Source organism: Gigantopelta aegis, chromosome 4, assembly GCF_016097555.1.
Source record: "Gigantopelta aegis isolate Gae_Host chromosome 4, Gae_host_genome, whole genome shotgun sequence".
Taxonomy (NCBI): Eukaryota; Metazoa; Mollusca; class Gastropoda; order Neomphalida; family Peltospiridae; genus Gigantopelta; species Gigantopelta aegis.
The window spans coordinates 111,636,110-111,658,824 of NC_054702.1; the positions used below are offsets into that span (position 1 = coordinate 111,636,110).

Here is a 22,715-nt window from a genome sequence, read left to right on the forward strand (position 1 = left end):
ACTCGTGGAGACCCTAGTCATGGATGCATCTTTGTTGTTGTGGTTGTTGTCGTGGTTTTTATTTTTATTTTCTAAAGTCAGGACTTTGACTCAAACCCAGATTTACATTGTTAACCAGTTTCGTAACTCGGTGTGTTGGTTGAGGACGTGACTAAGACATGTTTACGTAGAATTCCTAGTAAACGAAATGGGTGATATGTTGGTAATACTGTGTGTTCAAGTAGATATCCTTGTAAACGAAATGGGTGATATGTTGGTAATGCTGTGTTTTCTAGTAGATACCTTAGTAAACGAAATGGGTGATATGTTGGTAATGCTGTGTGTTCTAGTAGATATCCTTGTAAACGAAATGGGTGATATGTTGGTAATGCTGTGTTTTCTAGTAGATACCCTAGTAAACGAAATGGGTGATATGTTGGTAATACTGTGTGTTCTAGTAGATATCCTTGTAAACGAAATGTGTGATATGTTGGTAATGCTGTGTTTTCTAGTAGATACCCTAGTAAACGAAATGGGTGATATGTTGGTAATACTGTGTGTTCTAGTAGATATCCTAGTAAACGAAATGTGTGATATGTTGGTAATTCTGTGTTTTCTAGTAGATACTCTAGTAAACGAAATGGGTGATATGTTGGTAATGCTGTGTGTTCTAGTAGATATCCTTGTAAACGAAATGGGTGATATGTTGGTAATACTGTGTGTTCTAGTAGATATCCTTGTAAACGAAATGGGTGATATGTTGGTAATACTGTGTGTTCTAGTAGATATCCTTGTAAACGAAATGGGTGATATGTTGGTAATACTGTGTGTTCTAGTAGATATCCTAATAAACGAAATGGGTGATTTGTTGGTAATGCTGTGTGTTCTAGGACAGGACTTCGCGCTGTATGCGTGCTGGTGCCGGTGATGGGGCTCACGTGGCTGTTTGGCGTGTTCGCCATCAACAACAACGAAGAAGTCTTCCAGTATTTGTTTACGGTGTTTAACTCGTTCCAAGTAAGTACTTCTAGTAAGGATATCAGTAGCGATTAATGATTGCATGACATCACCACTGTCTAAACGTCCATGGAGCTCTCTCTCTCTCTCTTGTTTAGGTTTAAATGTGTTAGGACAAGACGGTATGAAGGGTGTCCTGGGGAATGTAATCCAGGCACTTCCTAGTGATTGAAATTCATGGGAGCTCTCATGACGTAATAAAACACCCGTTTGACTCTGACCTGAGATATGATTTGGGAATGATAACTGCTTTATCGTTCAGATTCTATGTAGTTGGTGTTTACTGGTCGCTGCTACAACTTTCAAGCACAAAGCTTCCTGATAAAGTAATAAAATTGCATTACATTTAATGCCCAAATTTTTTAATTTTTTTCACAACACACACTATCATATTTATCATCAATGGCATGACTGTTAGTACTAACTACATTATCAAAAGCTACATGCAAGTTGAACTTTGACACTGTCGGACGTTATTTGATATAGTGCTATCTATTATAAGAGAGTTTACCGTTTGTCAAGGTCATTTGGTCAAATCATGCCATCGGACTTTTAGATAAGATACCTTTTACTTTATAATATTTATACTCAAATGTCTTGTATCTTATTTTGCAAAAATATGTTTCTAGTGAAAATGTTAAAGCTACCATTATTGATTGTATTTTAAGAAATTAATTGCAAGTTTTGTTTGGGTCTGTCTAAGATTTCTGTTTCGTTAAGTATTGTCTGTGTAGTTCGTGGATTGAATTACAAGGCTGTATCAGTGACGGTGAAAAGTGACTCTAGTTCGTGATTGAATTACAAGGCTGTATCAGTGACGGTGAAAAGTGACTCTAGTTCGTGATTGAATTACAAGGCTGTATCAGTGACGGTGAAAAGTGACTCTAGTTGTTTTTATTTCTTTCAGGGCTTATTCATTTTTATTTTCCACTGCGTCCTTTCCAGACAGGTAAATGGAGAATATATATTACCATAAACCTTTAAGGGATTATCTAAAAGTGTTAAATATTTCTTAACTGGATTTGGAGATCATTTCATTATTTATAAGATCATGTCTCGTGCAATACATGTATTCACTTTTACATTACTTCGTAAATGTTCATTATTTGGTGATAAGAACAAACCTATTTATTTGAAAATTTAAAAGTGTTTATAGGCTGTATGAACACATATGTTTAACTAGGCTTCTGAGTTTTGCAGAACAAGAATGTAATAAGGGAAAATGGATTTGTCTTTTTGATACATTTTTTTTGGTAATTTAAATAATACCATTTATGTTACTGCTGCAACCATATACTGCAAAACAAAATCCTAATAAAATTAAAATTATCATTCTTCTGTTTATTTTCGTCTTGTTTTTCTTTTTCTTCTCCGTCGCCGTCTTTTTTCTTCTTTTTCTTCTTCTTCTTCTTCTTTTTCTTCTTCTTCTTCTTCTTCTTCTTATTATTATTATCATCCTATGATAGATAAGAACGGCACTGAGAACTAAGATACGTCGCTACCAAGCTCACAGATGGAATTCCTCTGGGTCAAAGTTTTTCTCGCACACCTCGCAGCGAACGAAACAAAACCTGACCTCCAAGAGGAGCAACGCGTCACAGAAAATAAAATTAGTAAGAAACACACACACACACACACAGCCACACACAGCCACACTCACACACACAGCCACACACACACACACAGCCACACACACACACACACACACACACACACACACACACACACACACAGCCACACACACACACAGAGCCAGCCACACACACACACAGCCACACACAGCCACACACACATCCACACACACAGCCACACATATCCATACACACATCCACACACACACAGCCACACACACACAGCCACACACATACACACACAGCCAAACACACACAGCCACACACACACACACACATACACACAGCCACACACACACACATATATACATACACACACAGCCACACACACACACAGCCACACACACAGCCACACACACATAGCCACACACACACACATATATACACACACAGCCACACACACATCCACACACACACAGCCACACACACACACACATACAGCCACACACACACAGCCACACACACAGAGACACACAGCCACACACACACACACACACATATCCACACACACAGCTACACACACACACAAATATATATATACACAGAGAGCGAGAGACAGACAGACAGCCACACACACACAGCCACACACACACAGCCACACACACACACACACACACACACACACACACACACACACACAGCCACACACACACACAGCCACACACACACACAGCCACAAACACACGGCCACACACACACACAGAGCCACACACACACACAGCCACACACACACACACACACAAACATATATATATACACAGAGAGAGAGAGACAGACAGACACATACACACACATACACATACAAACATATACACACACAGACACACACACAGCCACACACACACACATACATACACACATACAGAGACAGACAGACAGACACATACACACACACATACATATATACAGACAGACAGACAGACAGACACAAACACACATACACACATAGATATATACAGACACAAACATACACACATACATACAGACACACACACACAGACAGACACACAGAGACAGGCACATACACACACATACAGACACACACACACACACACACATACACACAGAGACAGACACACACGCATACATATACACACAGACATACAGACACACATACATACACACAGAGAGACAGACACACACACACATACACATATACACACACATACATACACATACACATATACACACATACATACACATACATATACACACACACATAAATACACACACATACAAACACACACACACACACATATACACACACATACATACACACATACACACACACATACACACACATAAACACACACATACACACACACATACACACACACATACACACGCACACATACACACACACACATACACACACATACGCACTTACACACATATACACACATACACACATATACACACACATACATAAACACACATACATAAACACACATACACACATGCACAAACATACACACACACGCACATACACACACATATACACACATACAACACACATACACACACATACACATACACACACATACACACACATACATACACACACACACATATACATACACACATACACAGCCATACACATACACACCCATACACATATACATACACACACATACACGCGTACACACACACACACACACACACACACACACATACATACACCACCACCACCACCTCACCCTTCACAACATAACCGGCACTTGTATATCGCCCTTTGTTCAGCGTAGAACGTAGCTGTTTAATTGTTCTGGTTATTTCGAACTCGTAGACAACATATGTCGACATTTACAGTCGTATGTTAAAGGTATGAATCTATTCTGTTTTGTGCTACTAGTTATTTTAACCGCTCTGCTCTCATACTCTAATGGAGGTAACTAGGTATACATCAGATAATTGTAAACAAATTTGTGTCACGAAAGCATGAACATCGCCGATATTTTCTACTAACTAATTTTTATTATATGTTGATGGTAACAATTGGTTACATTTGCTGTATTATTTCATATGATGTTTTCAGGACCATTCGCAGGAGCCATCAGGAGAATTTACCAAAGTAAATGTCAATAGTAAGTACCTTATTGAACACTGTCATATGTACAAAAAGATATAAAAAAAAGTATTTAAGTTCATGAAAATTATTACGTTATGAAAAATAAATGAATCAATCTATTGTATCGCTGTGCACGTTCTGAACAAAGTTAATCATTCTTTTAAGATTTCTGTGAATTGTGAAGTTAAAATCACTGTGGACATTAGAACAATCTAAATTTTAACACATACATTTATAAGAAAGTTATAATAACAAAATACAGTTACACCAAATGTTTTGTAGAAGAACAAAGAAAACATGCCACACCGAATTCATAAAGTCTAGGAATAATGTTTGTCGCGCATTGGTTCGTGGCATCAAAGCCACAGAGCTAAAACATTTACACATCGACGTCTCGTCGTTTTCCGTGACAATCCCCGCATCAACTTTAGATACATCAAGGCGACGAGGAGTTGACCCCGTTTTTGACAATGCTGTTGTCTGATATGGGAGTATTGGTGGTAAAGTGCCCGGCTGTCGTCTGATATGGGAGTATAGGTGGTAAAGCTCCCGGCTGTCGTCTGATATGGGAGTATAGGTGGTAAAGCTCGCGGCTGTCGTCTGATATGGGAGTATAGGTGGTAAAGTGCCCGGCTGCCGTCTGATATGGGAGTATAGGTGGTAAAGCTCCCGGCTGTCGTCTGATATGGGAGTATAGGTGGTAAAGCTCGCGGCTGTCGTCTGATATGGGAGTATAGGTGGTAAAGTGCCCGGCTGCCGTCTGATATGGGAGTATAGGTGGTAAAGCTCCCGGCTGTCGTCTGATATGGGAGTATAGGTGGTAAAGCGCCCGGCTGTCGTCTGATATGGGAGTATAGGTGGTAAAGCGTCCGGCTGTCGTCTGATATGGGAGTATAGGTGGTAAAGCGCCCGGCTGTCGTCTAATATGGGAGTATAGTCGTCTGATATGGGAGTATAGATGGTAAAGCGCCCAGCTATCGTCTGATATGGGAGTATAGGTGGTAAAGCGCCCGGCTGTCGTCTAATATGGGAGTATAGTCGTCTGATATGGGAGTATAGATGGTAAAGCGCCCAGCTATCGTCTGATATGGGAGTATAGGTGGTAAAGCGCCCGGCTGTCGTCTGATATGGGAGTATAGGTGGTAAAGCGCCCGGCTGTCGTCTGATATGGGAGTATAGGTGGTAAAGCGCCCGGCTGTCGTCTGATATGGGAGTATAGGTGGTAAAGCGCCCGGCTGTCGTCTGATATGGGAGTATAGGTGGTAAAGTGCCCGGCTGTCGTCTAATATGGGAGTATAGGTGGTAAAGCGCCCGGCTGTCGTTGGCACGTGTAGATTCCTCTGAAGTCACACTGTTGGTTACTATAGTCTGTCCCACAGGGAACGTCGTTTTTATACTTTGGAATTTACTACAAGTTATTTATTTCACAGACGATTGATTTGTAAATTGCACACAAAAATTTGGGGTTTTTTGGGGGGGATTGGGGGGGGGGGATTTCCAAAATACCTTTACTTTCTTGTTACGTCACACCAAACTGAAATTATTTACAAAAAAAAAAATTGTAGGAGGATGGGACTGACAAAACGTATTATGACTCAGTTGCCATAAGAAAATCAGCATAGCGAAAATAGTGATGTCACTCAATAAACACCGACATCGCTGCCTTCTTTTTCAATTAACAACTAGTTAACGTATCAAGACCAATTAATCCAATTTTTTTATCAGACCACAATTTCTCAAAGCCACAAGTAATTTCATTCGTTCATCTTACACGTGAACTACAGTAACTACATGTACAAATCGTGTGTTTACAGTCAATTGTTGGCAACTAATTTGATAGTTGGTTACATGCTCACAATACCGGTACGGCATTGATTTCAGATCGCGCAATTCATATCTACCTTTAAGAAAAAAGGACATATCGACTCAAGCAAGTTCGACTCAACGTTGCTCGACTGTATTAACATTCTACGAAATAAAAACTTACGTTACAGTTCATTTGAACGTGTATAAGAATGCCTAATATTTACTAAATACAGAGAGCGAGAGAGAGAGAGAGAGAGAGAGAGAGAGAGAGAGAGAGAGAGAGAGAGAGAGAGAGAGAGAGAGAGAGAGAGAGAGAGAGAGAGAGAGAGAGAGAGAGAGAGAGAGAGAGAGAGAGAGGGAGGGGGGGGGAGGGAGGGAGGCTTATAGCGGTTTACAGTGAAAACGTATTGTCTTTAAAGCTTAAATCTGGAGTTAGTAAAGAAGTTTATGTCTATCAATATTCTTTCTGTATTAGCATTTTGTATCTGCATCTGCATACAAATAACTTCTACTATACTCAAAGTTACAGTGTCTGGTTACCATATAATAATACCATGCACAAATATGAAATACATGTTCAACTGCACTTTTAAAAAATGCGTGTGTGTTCGCTATGAACGGAGAACGTCAAAAGTATACGCTCGATTCGTCGCCTGTGCGGCCATTGCTCGGCAAACCACAAACGACAGTCTGTTGTCAATTTCAGTTAACACGTGCGTTTGCGGATTTGAAATTGTAGGGTTTGTCTCAAAAAGTTATATGAGAATTCTTGCGCTGTACAAAGAACGTTCGGTTGAGGATATGTACTATTCTTTCATTAAAACCGGTTTTGATCTTGACAACGTACTATCGACAATCGTACCTTCCTATTTAAGAATTAATATTTTATAAAGTGTTAGTAGAACTTTCAAAGTTTAGTTTGTATAACACATTAATCATGTATATATTTTTAATAAAATATACTAAAGTAGAAAATGACCGTTTTCACTTTTTAATTTTACGTGTGGTAAAATCGACAAATTCAAATAAATATTATTTCGTTTGGAAAGGGTAAAGTTAGTTTGTTTTGTTTTACGACATTAGTGTTAGAGCATATTGATTTAATAATCATCAGTAGTATCCAGGCCTGTATAGCCCCATGACCTACTTTCCGTGACCTTGACCTACTTCCGTGACCTTGATGACGTCACGTGACCTCGTCCTACTGGCCCTGACCTACTTAGACTGGCCTTGACCTTGATGACGTCACGGACTACTGTACCGTGTGGAACGTCCTACTGACCCGACCCTGACCTACTTACACCGGCCCCTGACCTACTTAGAGTGGCACGAAAGAGTATAAAAAGGCTAGATACGGTTTCATTGTCATTCGCTCGCCGAAAACGACCAGATATACGTTCGTTTTACTAGAGAACAGACGTGTTTTATGATTCTGACATTCTTGTGGCTTGTTGCACTCTATCTGGAACGAAGAAGATGGCATCGGGATATTCGATCAGTCTTAGTAGCAACAGTAGCGACGAGGACGACGTCTTGGTCTGCAAATGTTCAGAAAGACATACAATCAAATGTGTGACTAGCAAACAAGATGAGAAGAAGAGTACTCATTGTGTGGATCAAGCGGATGCTACACGCAAAATTGGGGATAGAATTGAAGATGGCGAACTCGTGGATGAACCCACAGATCAGACGGATGCTGCCTGTGAAACAGATGCTGCCTGGGATGAGGAAGATTGCTATTCGAGACGTTACGTGTTCTGTCATCGTCCCGAAATGAGACATTTCTATGCCCGGATGCTGACGTATGCTCGGTGGCCCATACAATTACGTCAAAAACCAAAAGAACTTGCCAAGGCCGGTTTCTACTACACGGGAGACCACGATGCCATCACCCGTTAAATGTTGCGGACTTCGCGTCTACCGATGGAAGAAAACAGACGACCCAGTGATGGAACATTACAGACTCTCTCCAAGATGTCCTTATGTGAACAACCTGTTCAGACATTAAATGTTTTAGACACTTGTGTGCTATGTTTTCATGTTGTATGTTGTGAATAAAACCGTGAATAACAGGTTTTGCTTTCTTATTTATGTCCTGGGTCCATGAGTGTGTCTCTGGACGTGTCCCTATGGTAGTAACACTGGTAAAGGGTAATATTTTGGTAACGATTATTTTTGGGAGCTCGCACGATGAGATTTGTGCTTGGGAGGAGGGACACTGGTCATACGTATCACACACATTCAAACATTCCTGTACCATATCTTTATGCGTCATAAGGTATATAAGTAAAATAGTTTTGGAAAACTCGTCATTTGAGGTAGAACTTTCAGAGGAGCAACATGTCAGACCAGTACAAGTTATATGTACCCGACGTGGATAAGTGGACCCGTTTCTATAAACTGCAGGCAGAAGGTAAACTTCAACCTCATTTTCCAGTGCAACGTGGTGGGAAAAGTCAGATCATGTACAGTGTGGATCGATGTCTAGAACTCTACGATACCACGTGGAAAAAAGAAAAAGAGGAACAGAACAAGTCCCCGACACCCAAAGTCGTCATGGTCTCCCCAACACAACAAGTGGTAGAGCAAGCCAAAGCCGATCTGAAACGGAAACAACAACAACAACAACAACAAAGTGGTACGGGTTGGAAAGCCCCGAAACTGCAGAAGCATTTCTAAATAAGCTATAAAAGGAACTATGTGGGTCAGATATCGTCATTTCATTTAGAGTTATCATGCAGAGCACATGTTCAGAATGTGGTTTCACATTCTCGAGGAGAGACGCCATGTTAAGACATTTTCAACAAAAACATGCTAAAGGTCTACCACCACCACCACCACCACCACCACCACAGCAGCAGCAGCCACCACCACCACCACCACCACCACCACCACCACAGCAGCAGCCACCACCACCACCACCATCACCATCACCACAGCAGCAGCAGCAACAGCAGCAGCCACCACCACCACCACCACCACAGCAGCAGCCACCACCACCACCACCACCACCGCAGCAGCAGCAGCAGCAGCAGCAGCAGCCCCTAAGATTGTTACATCCGTTCACCATGATCGTGTCGGGACCCACGTCGTGTGGAAAGACAGTTTTGTTGTACAAACTGCTAAGGGATGGTAAAATCCACCCGCCTCCCCAGCGCATCACCTGGCTCTACAAACGATGGCAACCCCTCTATGATACGATCAAAATGGTTGCTCGAGTGAAATTTGTTCAAGGCATACCCGATAATTTGGAAAAGGATCGTTATTTGGATCCCAGAGTCAGAAATCTCATCGTGTTGGACGACTTGATGTCTACAGCTGGAAAAGACCCTCGCATCACCGACCTGTTCACGGAAGGAAGTCACCACAGAAACCTCTCTGTGATTGCCATCAACCAGAACTTGTATCACAGCAAGGACCCGACACAGAGAAGAAACTGTCATTACCTGGCACTGTTTAACAACCCCATCGACAAGCAGCAAGTCCTAACCTTGGCACAGCAGATGTATCCTGGAAATACTCGTCATTTCATGCAGCGGTTTGAGGAAGCTACCCATAGGCCCTACGGATATCTCTTGGTGGACTTGAAACCGACCACGCCCGAACATTGGCGTCTTCGGCCTAATGGTTTAGAGACGGGGCCGTCCGAATGGTATAAAAAAGCACGAACGTAACGGCGAATGTCTCAGAAGAATTGCAGCCACCGACGAAGAAAGAGCTCTACATGCAAATCATGCAAAGAAACGCATTCAAGAGAAAACTACCAGGCATACCCGCCTACGAAAGTGACGACGAAGAAGATGATGAGGTAGAACCCTATCTGAAAAAAGTCAAGAGGGTGCAGTCTTGCGATACGTGTGGTCTGGTCTTTAAAGACGGAAGCGACTTGCAGCGACACGTGAAAACGTGCGAAGAGGGAAATGAAAAAGAAGAAGAGCCGTCGCCCGACCTGGAAAACGAAGGCATTCGTCTCATGGTGGAACGTGAATTTGACATCAATCATGACTATATCGAAAGCAAGAGGAAACGCTACGAAGAAAAAAACATGTCCCAAGATGCCATTGAAAGAAACATGAAGACATTGCAATGGAAGTTATTTAAAGACACGTACTCTCGCTTTCTGACCTATATGCATTACTTTGACAAAGGTCCCAACACCAGAAAAATGTTACAGTTTGTGAATCCAGACAAAGATGTGAGACCACAGATTCGTTCTAAATTAAATCAGTATCGTTCATGGATCGGCGAATATTTGGATGAACAAGACGACGACGATACCGACGATGAGGAGGACGACGATGATGAAGAGAAATGAACACTCATATTATTCACATGTCGCCCTTAAGGCCTCTCGATGTAACCCAGTGTGTGTCCATTTTATATATGTGTCAGTGATTTGTAATTTAGAAACAAATGAAAAACCAAAACATTGCGTTTGTTTTTTGTGTTATTTACTCTATGACTAGATTTGTGATTGGATATTACTACCGCTACTTTATAGTAGCAAGAGCTGTGTGTACAAGACAGAACATACCACGATCTTTGATATACCAGACATAATACACTAGTTGGCTATAGCTTAATGGGCCACCGACGGGGATCGATCCTAGATCGACCACTGTATTTACCCATTTGGTAATTAAAAAGCCCTGTAAAAAGGCTTGTACTCTAGGGAAATACTTGTGCTTAAAATGCAGCTAAAAGATCATAGTTTAGGTCGGAGCGTTCAGTTGCAGTCACACGTTCTTTCTTCAAAGCAATGGGCTGGGGATCTTTCACACACACACACACACACACACACACACACACACACACACACATTCCTTTCTTCTCCTTAACAAATATTCCTTTCTTCTCCTTAACAAATATTCCTTTCTTCTCCTTAACACATATGCCTTTCTTCTTAACAAACATTCCTTTCTTCGAGACAAATATGTCTTTCTTTTCCTATTTGTGTTCAATTAATCTTTATTTTACGAGGAAGGAAATGTTTTATTTACTCAACATATTTTATTTATGGTTATACAAGAAAGAAAGAAATGTTTTATTTAACGACGCACTCAACACATTGTATTTACGGTTATACGGACATATGGTTAAGGACCACACAGATATTGATTGAGAAAACCCGCTGTCGCCACTGCATGGGCTACTCTTCCGATTAGCAGCAAGGGATCCTACACCATCCCACAGACAGGATAGTACATACCGTTGTCCAGTTGTGGAGCATTGGCTGGATATATACCAGACCGACCCACATCAAGGGAACACTGAGCTACGTCCCGTCCCCACAGGGTTATTAGAGGATGCTTGAAAAAAAATCGTAACTTAATAAATAAATAAACAAATAAATAAGTAAGTAAATAAGTAAAATAAAAACAAACTATAAATTATTATTTTGTTTTAAAAATAATAGAAAAATATAATTTCCCCACATGAGATACGAACGACGTACCTTTCACGCTAAAGTCGACTACGCTAACGACTGAGCTACCGAGACATCAACAAAATATGTCATTTAAACCATTATATGTGCGAGCGGCGAAGCCCGGAATGAAGTGACGAAATAGGTCAGTTCATAATAATCTTGTGAATGCGCTATCAGATAGCGTAGAACGAGAATTCTATTTTACACCATTTAAATCATTTCTTATTTCACGTCTTTAAGAATGTAACTTCTAGTTCAGTATTGCCACCAACAATAAAGTAGGATACCACCGCTTCCCGGATGTAAACAGTGATAACCATTCATCATTCAGTGCTCTAAAATTAAACACACTACCTCGCGTCGGGCGGAGTCCTTAGAAGTGGTAGGTTAACGACATCACTAGAGCACCTCGATTTATGAATCATTGACTATTGGATGTGAAACATACTTTTGGACAGTTTTAGAATTTCCCCACATTAGATACGAACGACGTACCCTCAGCGCTGGACGCGAAGTCGTTCGCACTTGACTACTAAACGCATGTTAACAAAACCTGTCATTTAAACCGTTATATGTGTGAGCGGCGAAGCGCGGAATAAACTGACGAAATAGGTTAGTTAATAATAATCTTGTGAATGCGCTATCAGATAGCGTAGAACGACAATTCTATTTTACAACTATTTAAATCATTTCTTATTTCACGTCTTTAAGAATGTAACTTCTAGTCCGAAGAGTATTTATTTAGAGATTGCCAACACAAGATACCACCGCTTCCCGGATGTAACAGTGATAACCATTCATCATTCAGTGCGCTAAAATTAAACACACTACCTCGCGTCGGGCTGAGTCCTTAGAAGTGGTAGGTTAACGACACCACTAGAGCACCTCGATTTATGAATCATTGACTATTGGATGTGAAACATACTTTTGGACAGTTTTAGAGAGGAAACCCGCTACAGTTTCCCATTAGTAGCAAGGGATCCTACACTTCCCACAGACAGGATAGCACGGGCGTTGCTAAATACGACGGATCGGGGCCGGGCTAAATAGGTCAGGACTAGACTAAGTAGGTCAGGGGCCGGTCTAAGTAGGTCATGGGCCGGTCTAAGTAGGTCAGGGCCAGTAGGACGAGGTCACGTGATGTCATCAAGGTCACGGAAAGTAGGTCAAGGTCACGGAAAGTAGGTCATGGGGCTATACAGGCCTGGATACTACTATCATCTGCTTTTGGATGTCAAACGTTTGGTAATTTTGACATATAGGCCTAATCTAAGAGAGGAAACGGGCGCATATGCAGGGGGGGGGGGGGGGGGGGGGGCTATTGGAGGTAGAAACCCTTCCCTGACCAAGATAAAAAAAAAATTGAAATATATTTTCTGGGGGAACATGGCCCCATATAAACTTCGCTCAACGCAGTCTATAACCCCCAGCCCCGCTGAAATCCCTGCACACGCGCCTTGGAAACTCGCTACATTTTAAAAATATCTTCTTCTTTTTTTTTTCTTTTTTTTTTAGCAAGGGATCATTTATATGTACCATCCCACAGACATGATATCACATACCATGGCCTTTTATATACCAGTCATGGCGCACTGGCTGGAACAATCCCGCCGATGGGGATCGATCCTAGACCGACTGCGCATTAACAAAAACCCACCATATTTTTAGGTCTAAGTAATGAATAGAAATAACATAGAGTCTTCATAAATGTTACGTATATCGAACATACCGCCCTCTTCCTCTACCCCTAGAGCGTTACGTAATTATTAATACCCCTTACATGTAACGCGTATGCCAACCGCTGGTCACTGTCAAAATTTCAAGACAAATCCCCCACCGACCCCTGGAAAGGTCTTGTACCATACCTTTATGGATATAAATATATTTTGGAGGTATGAGACGACCCCTCAATCAAGACAGTTAAATTTGTTCAAAATCACGAGAGAAGCTAAGGGCCTGCGCAAATCGCGTAAATTCCCAGTTCTACTGCCGTCCTGCTAATAGACCTCTGTCACATTCCCATTGCGCATGTGCGCGAAGAGTACCGTCCCTTGCCGAATTGGACGGTATCGAGGCTATATACAAATTGGGGGGCATGATCGATAGTTGTCATGAGCGTCGTGTGTAGCTTCGTAGGAGCTGTGAATCTCTAGCGACTAACGAACATATTTCGTATAAGATGTTAAAATGGCTGCGAAAAACGGTCCACCAAAGTTTACATCGGAATGGTTTAAGATCAAAAGCAGTGAAACATTAACTTATATATATATATAACCCCTTGCCAAACAATGAGATGACGCCGGTTACACTCGGGAATAATACACGAACTATTGTTGCGAAATATACGTTAACAATTTGCATTAAGTTGTGGTATGCATGTAAAATGGCCTGGTCACAGAGCCACGACAAGAAACCGTTTGTTTTCAGTCGTATCAATTTATTTATAATAAATGATACATGGCATACTTCGCACTTCCCACAAACAGGATAGCATACACGACGTCCTTTGATGGCTCATTGGTTGGGACAGGAAATAATCAAACGAGCCCACTGAGGAGGATCGAACTTTAAGCAACTGGAACCTACCGGTCATTTTGGGACAAGGACTTTTATATGTAAAATCCGATTTATTTTTTTTCATTTATTTAAATTATGTTAAATACAATAAATTTCTGCATACATACACGCGCGCACACATTAATAATATTTCAGCCCATATCCGATATTTATTGCGTACGAATCCAAACCGATGGTTTTTCGGGCGTTAACAACAAAATATTTTTTTATTTCGTGATAAGCAATAATTCACAAATGTCTCCAATAAGTGTTATTGGATGTCGACAGAATTTTCGGGTTCCCTACCAATAGAATAATTAATCTTGGAGATATTCACATTCCTATTGCGTGGCCTCCCATTGTCTATGCCCCACAACTTGTCCACGGGTCTATTTTTGCGAGATCTCGCGAGAGTTCGCGGTTTGCGTCCTCGAGTTACCACGTAACGGACACATGCGCAGTGGAATGTGAAAGAGGTCTATTGAAGAAAAACAAGCTGGCCATTGGGTTGCAGTTGACCTAGATAATGTAGATAAGCGAGCATTGCGAAACTATAGCGATGTGGTGGGCCTTTTATGTACCAAACAGAACTGGATCATCTATTCTAAATGCTTAAATAATAAAAAATATTCCAGACACTGCAGCTTCAAAACATTTTTATCCTTCTTATATAAATCAACAATTTTACCATTTTGTAGTATCCGAGTCAACGTGCATGCCTGGTTACAAGTATGATTTGCGAGCTCTGGACGACAGTGGGATATACTCCAACAGTAACTGTTCCGAGCCGGTCACGCCCACTGCTGGCGTCATCAACGTCGCCTTTACAGATTCGTCGGTTGACGCGTTTTATTTAAAGCAAAGTGGTCTCCCTTCGACACACTTCAAAGGCGTGAAAATTTCGTCTGTCAAATCTAAAACTGGTGACGACAGACAACATAATTCATTTGGCAACAAGGTATTGATCATATTTACATCGCTGTATTATTTAATATATACTTTTTATAGACGTTTTTATGCATATGTTGTTGAAGACTAATGTTTTGGGGTTTTTTTTACTTGATTAAACCAATGCATGTTATTGTTATGAAATAAATATAATGGTCAAATGTAGATACAGTCTACAGTTCCACACACGTTAAGGTATGATTGTGGATTTTCTTCCGTACTGTATTGTTCTGCATTGTCATGTACTGTACGGTACAATTTTGTACTACACACTACACTACACTATACTATACTACATTGCACCGCTATGTTATACTATACCACACCACTACACTACACTATACTATATGGCACCATTACACTCCACTATACCATACCACTACACTACATTAGCTATATTACACCACATTAAACAATGCTACACTACACAACACCACACTTCACCAATATTAATGCCATTATTTTTTATCTTTTAGGTATCACACACAGTCAGCAATTTACCCAAATGCACCAAGTTAGAAAGTGAAAGGAAAAGTACACCTCAAGCTTACTGTGAATTATCTAGCCCAGTCCCCTGTCAGCTGAAACCTGCGTCCAGTCGGTTGTATCAACGGAGAGCCCTGCAGCACCATCTGCCTAGGCTTGAACTATCCACTTCCACTGGACAGCGCAATTATTATTCACTACCACGTCCATCCACACCGCCGCCCCCGTTCAGTTCGCCTAATTCTACTGGACAACGCAGCTGCCAGTCACATTCCAGTCCATCCCCAGCGCCGCCCACGTTCAGTTCGCCTAATTCTATTGGACAACGCAGCTACCAGTCACATTCCAGTCCATCTCCACCGACGACCAAATTTGATTTTACTGGTCATTCATTTTCACATCCATCCTCGCAGACGCCCAAGTTTGTTTCGCCTGGTTCTATTGGTCAGCACGCGTGTCATTCACCCACAAGACCAACCTCACCGACTGCTGAAGCAACAAGACATCTGCCAAGTGGGAATGTTAGGTTCATGGATAAAGGAAAGTTTGCCAGCGATTTAGAAGTTAGTTTTCCTCAACAATTTTCCTTTTTAGCCTACAGATATAAGTTATAATATTTTATATTACCATAACAGTCTTTCTGTATGTGCGGGGAATATGAGATATATGGATTTACTTACTAATTTCGTTTATTTACCATTAGGTTATATTTACAATACCAACTTGATCGGTATTGTGAAATCATATTGTTCATGACTTGTGTATCTGATGGGATATTTTATCACAGGGAGAAATAGTGTTTTACACCCATTTTTCCAACAAATTAAGTGTTTCGATGTTGTTGTTTTTGTTTTTTGTTTTCGTTTTCACTTTTCTTTGTTTTGTTGCTTTTTTGTTTGTTTGTTTTGTTGGGTTTTTATCTTTTACTGATAATTTCATATTGTTACTTGTAATAATGTTCTTGTTTACTATGTAATATAATAGTTTTCAATAAAGATTAGAAGTACAAACTAATATTTCAAATATATCACTGCAGCAAAAGGTAAAAGAGAGAATGACGCGACTGGAGCAGATATATGGAGCCGCTGAGACGATTTGGCCCAAACGTGCACACTGGGTAACATTTAGCTTAACTTTCAACTGTACATTCTGTCCCGGGTCGGATCCCTGGCCATGTCATAGACCGGACCCGGGGCGGACATGCCTGAAACCCTAGTGGGTCAAGGTCAGATGTACATGCAATATAACGAGTTTGGATGTTTGGAAAATGGTGTTCAGCAATTTGTCTTAAGCCAGATGATGCACACACACACACACACACACACACACACACACACATGTATGTAAGCATACACACACACACACACGTATGTAATCATACACACACGCATGCGCGCACGCACGTACGCACGCACACACATGCTGGAGCAAAGCCTCAAATTCAGGCAAAAACGATACAGATATTGGGGGGAAATTGTGCTAAGCTGAGACCTTTTCACCATTTCCATAATTCTACCCTCAGAATTAGTTGTAATCCATGTAAAAATGCACATACACACAGAAATACATATATATACAAGACACAAGACTATGCAGTGACAGCCGCTAAAGGTGTGGACAGACGAAATCTTCTAGTATATTTTATACGCAGGTGTTTATGGTACTGGTTTGTTTTTTATAGGACAATGCAGTGACGGTCGCTAAAGGCGTGCACAGACAACACCTCAGCCATTTATCGGTATGTACAAATTGACGTCTGATTACCCTAATTTCAAGCTGATTCTGATTCTCTTTTGTTACTAATTAACAGGCATTTATTAAAAACAAAAAAACGGTTGTAAATATATGTATGATATGTTAAATTCACAAACTGTCATTCCAAAAGCACAACTGAAATATGCAAATGAAGGATACATGTATGATACAAAGAAATGGGAAAAAGTATTATGTTATTCCTTTTCGATGTGTAAAAGACACAACATTAGCATGGTTTCAGTATAGAATAGTACACATAATCTTAATTCTAATAATTTTTTGTATTTGATACATTACGTGGATTCTAATGCTTGCGACTTCTGCAAAACCTCATGTGAAACGTTATATCTTTTCTTTGACTGTAACAAGGTTAACCACATTTGGGAATCAATACGAGAATGGATATTGACTGAAACAGGAATTGACATTATTTTTAGTCAAGATATTGTTATGTTTGGTATCATCAGTAACAAAAATAGTAACTTAGTAAATTGGTTCATTATCAACATTAAATATTGTATCTATTGTATGAAAGTACAGAAAAACTAAATAAATATCAATGGAGTTAAAATTATATTGCGAAACAAGTTTGAAATAAAAAGGTTTATTTTGTATACAGATTGCAATTACGAAGTTTTTAATGAACAATGGACACCATGGCTTAATCTCTTTAATTGAAACTTATTTCCTAACAATAGCTTGTTTCAAATTCCAGATCTTTTTCGTTTCGCGCTAGTATAGATTTAAATCCCCCCACGTATTTATTTATTTATTTTATTTATTTGTTTATTTATTTGTTTTGTTTATTTATTTATTTATCAATTTAGTATTATGTGTTTTAACCATTATACCTTCTTTCTTCTTCTCCTATATTTCCCAGTCCTTTCCATTCTATGAGTCATAGCAATTTGTTTTGTTTTTTTGCCAATCTTTAATTTATGCAAAAACACTACTAATGCTTTCATGTATTAAATTGTTATATATGACTATATAACATTATTATACAACCAATTAGATATGTAAGGCCATGAATTCAAGGCTCCCCAACCTTGACATGGTCAGAATGGACTGGGGAAAATCAATATTTAAAAAAACAAAATCTGTGTGGTCCTTAACATATGTCACCCGCCATATAACCGTAAATAAAATGTGTTGAGTGCGTCGTTAAATAAAACACTTCTTTCTTTTTCGTTTGTGTTTATTTCAGACTCTGCAGCATATAAAGGCGAGAGCGAACTGGCAGAAGTTGAAACGTCTATTGTTTCGATCTCGCGACTCGGGGCGGTACAGTGTGGATCACCAGTGGGACGCTGCGCCCACTCTCAGGGACCTGTCCATGCACGGCACCTTCCATCCGTTTGGAGGCATCAGACTGCCCAGTCCCACGGGACCACACGGTGTTTTCAATTGGAGTGAGAGTCCTTTTGAGGGCAGCATAATACACTGGGATTAACGTCGGTCACTCAGTAACAAAAATACGTTTTTTAAAAATGACAATTAACACCCCCCCCCAAAAAAAAAAATGTACAATTGCACCAGTCAGACCTTGTCTTAACTGATCAACTAATCAGACTTGTCTTCACTGAGCAATTAAACGAGGTCCTGAATGACCGACCAGATAGATAGATAGATAGATAAGTAGTTTAACGTGCCCATATACCACTAGGGTTTCGAACACGCCCATCCAGAGTCCGACCTCCGATAAGATCGGTGGCCTGACTCGGGATGGGGGAGGGGGGGGGGGGGGATAGAGTTGAAAATGAGCAGAATTTAGAAAATAGCAATTAGTAAAAAAAAGTTAATAGAATTATAAAAAAAAAATAATAATAAAAAGTTACAAGCCAAATATCTATATAATTTGGAGCATTTTAGAAGGACAGTCCAAAAATAAATAAGAGAAAGAAGAGAGGGTCGGACTATTTAATAATATTAAAAAAAAAAAGTAATTTTGACATAAAGTTTTTAACGGAGGTCTAAAAGTTTAAAGTCCGCCCCTGACCAGATGGTGTTGGTCTCCAACTCTTGGGGATGAAGGAGCCTGGCAGTTGGGAGGTAACCGCGAACTCCCCCTTGACACACTCGCGGTACCGTCCAGGAAGCTTGTCGCAGGCGATCTGCGAAGTAGTGGGTTGGGTGTCAGACGGGTCCTGAACCGACACTTTCCTCTTCTTGGCGTCACGCTCTGCACCAGCTATCGCAACAACACGTGGAGACGCCGGTGGGCTGGCTGGTGCTGACGACATTTTAACATGTCCTGTGTCCATCGGCGCTGGTGCTGCAGGGGGAGGGGCCGCCACTGCCAGTTGAGCTGACAGTTTAGGCCCCACCTTTGCCGCTCCTGGCGTCTGCTGCTTCCGAGTAGTGGGGGGCGGCGAAGCAGAAGGGACATGTGTAGGATACAGCAGATTATTCTCCGTAGGACTTAGGTTTTTGACCGACCACAAATTTTTTATTCCAAATTCCACCCACCTCAAACTTACCCCATCCCCCTCCTGTCCCGGACTTAGTCACTGGCAAAAGTCAGAGATTAAACCCGTGACAGGCGTGCGTGAAACCTTCGTGGTATATATGCACATGGAAAACTTTACCCGACCTGACCTGGTCAGTCATCACATTTCTACTCAGACAGCGAAGAATGCTGTTATTTTCAGCGAACGTCGGGGTCCTTTGGCCAAGTATCGCGTTGAACACAATTGGAGTTCATATTTTGAGTGCTCGGCCTAAAAGGTTTTAAGGTGATTTGAGCAACTGAACGGGTGCCAAAATAAAGTGCGTTGGACTATTTATTAAAAAATTAACATAAGAATTTTGAGCCGCGGCCGAAAAATTTAAAGTCCAACTGAGCCCCAAAAAGGAGGTTACCTGTCCTAGGTTGTTACGTCGGCGAGACTGGAGTATCCTGGAGGTTCGGCAGCAGATGTTGGCGTTGTCACAAAGTACGAACTGCCGTACCGTAGTCGGGGCCGCAGACCGCTCGGATCATCTTGTGCAGATTCCGGTTGTCCAACTTGCTGTAAAGCATGGTTTGTCTGTAGGTCATCTCCCTCTTGTGCGTGACGACTACGGTGTGGTGAGTGCCGAACACCTTGTTGTGCAGTTCGTACTGGCTGTCGTCCTCCAGGGTTCTCCAGTCCGCGTTGAGGTAACTGTCCCTAAGCGACTTCGGGTCCGTCGTGTCCCCCTGCATGTACTGATGAAGATGTTTCCTCAGTCCGTTAACTGCAACCGGCGCTGGTGGCTTCGCCTTGGCTGGCTGGACGGTCGGTGATGTTGCCTTCCTCTTCAGTGGTGTAATAACAAGTCCTGGTGCCGACTCAACGGGAGCGGTCTGTAAAGTCGACCGCTGCACCGGAGTCGGCGCCCGTAGAGTGGAGGTCGTTGAGACCGTCCTCGGAGCCTGGCACATCGCAATGTCCAGGCTCGAGTATGGCTCATCCGGGGATGCGGGCGCCGATGGCAGTCGCGTCCTCTTCGGTGAAGTCGGTGGGGGCGGCGACGCAGAAGGACCCACCGCTGGCGGTTGAGCCGCCGGCTTTGGATCTCTCCCCCCCCCCCCCCCCCGAGCTGCCCCTGGCGCACGTCTCCTCCTCCCTCCTCTTCTCGTTTTCTTTACCGAGTCGCCATACCGAGTCGCCCGTGACCCCGTGTACGCGACTCGGAACTCCAAAAGTGCCCCAAAAGACGCAATCATTCCCCCCAGGTGGGGCGGGGGGGGGGGGGGGTAATGCGATAGCGCAAGTCGTGACGTCTTGTCTCATCGTGAGCTAGAGTCGAAGTGATGACCGACCATGCAGACTTGAATCAAAGCAATCGACCAATCAAACGGTGTCAAGGATGACCGACCTGTCAGACTTGGTCGTAACCAAATGATTGACTGGCATTAACTGCCTGCCATATCCCAGTGATGTTAAGGATAGGTTTCAAGGACACACACTGTCAACGTTGAGGATTTCTGCACAATACTTCTTCCATCTTAATACTGAAATGTTATCTGTTTAAAATTGTAGATGTGTATCAGAAATTGAAGAGACTGAGCGAACTGTTTGCACTAAGCTAAAATATTGGGTCATGACTTCCATTTTGCGTAATACAAAATACCCATTTTAAAAATCCAAATTGTAATCGGTGAAACCGTCACATTTAAACGGTTAAAGTGAAATTATTTTGCTTACAATGGCGCCAAGTCCGCGGATAACACGTGATGTTTGCAGCTAAATGGCCCCAGACGACAATTAATTTCGCTATATGTTTCTATATAGCCATAGTGGCTATAACATTTTTATTAATATCAACAGGCCCGTGAATTTTTGTATGTACCTTTGCCTGCCTGGGGGACACATACCCTGAAAAGGTCAACCCCTGTTGTCCAGCTTTTTCTCCCAGCATATTGGTTTAAACAAACACACCCTCTAAACCAGGCCGGAGTACATCCATTTTACATAAAAAGCACTACTTTTACATGGGCCGGAATTACCACAAACAAGTCTTCAATGTCAACAAGTTACACATGTTTACAAACTACATGCTCTCCCCTGTCACTTCAGTCAAATAGTTGCCACTTCATAGCCGTCTGCCATGAAATAATCAGTCAAACAGCAGACTACTTGCGCTGTCAAATTTCCGGATTTTGGACAACCAAATGGGAAGATAATTGTAATCTGAGGCCAGATACCAGGGCCCAGTTTCACAAAATATCGTAAGCCTAGTTTTGTACGTAAACGTAAATCTGCGACAAAACCACAATTCTTATTACTATTAACAGTACAACAAATATAGTTTAAGTACACGTATTTCACTTTCTTTCATCTTTAAAATGCTCTGTCTTCCGTAATGATGTAATTTTATGTGTGATATAAATGCCAAACACGTGTATGACCGGTGTAACTATTAGTCGCAGACGTAAACTTACGATATTTTGTGAAATTGGCTTCTGTGTGCAAGCGCTAGTCAGTGTGAGAAATATTATGGTTGTTGTCATGGTGCCCAATGATTATTTTATGCGTTGAACATTCCCATACAGAAAGAAAGAAAGAAATGTTTG

At 41.5% G+C, this 22,715-nt stretch overlaps 1 protein-coding gene across 4 annotated transcripts in view; it reads left to right on the forward strand.

The window, feature by feature from the left end:
* The window catches only part of LOC121371782 (adhesion G protein-coupled receptor L4-like), a 57,412-nt gene extending 38,002 nt beyond the window's left edge, over window positions 1–19,410 (forward strand). For all 4 annotated transcript variants that reach the window (XM_041497916.1, XM_041497917.1, XM_041497919.1 and 1 more), the window contains 9 exons: window positions 870–996; window positions 1,904–1,945; window positions 2,463–2,609; window positions 4,663–4,711; window positions 15,184–15,443; window positions 15,910–16,482; window positions 16,956–17,036; window positions 17,601–17,657; window positions 18,882–19,410. In XM_041497916.1, the coding sequence (XP_041353850.1) occupies window positions 870–996; window positions 1,904–1,945; window positions 2,463–2,609; window positions 4,663–4,711; window positions 15,184–15,443; window positions 15,910–16,482; window positions 16,956–17,036; window positions 17,601–17,657; window positions 18,882–19,127 (1,582 nt within the window). In that variant the 3' untranslated portion in view covers window positions 19,128–19,410. The remainder of the gene's footprint in view (window positions 1–869; window positions 997–1,903; window positions 1,946–2,462; window positions 2,610–4,662; window positions 4,712–15,183; window positions 15,444–15,909; window positions 16,483–16,955; window positions 17,037–17,600; window positions 17,658–18,881) is intronic.
* The last annotated feature ends 3,305 nt before the right edge of the window (window positions 19,411–22,715 follow it).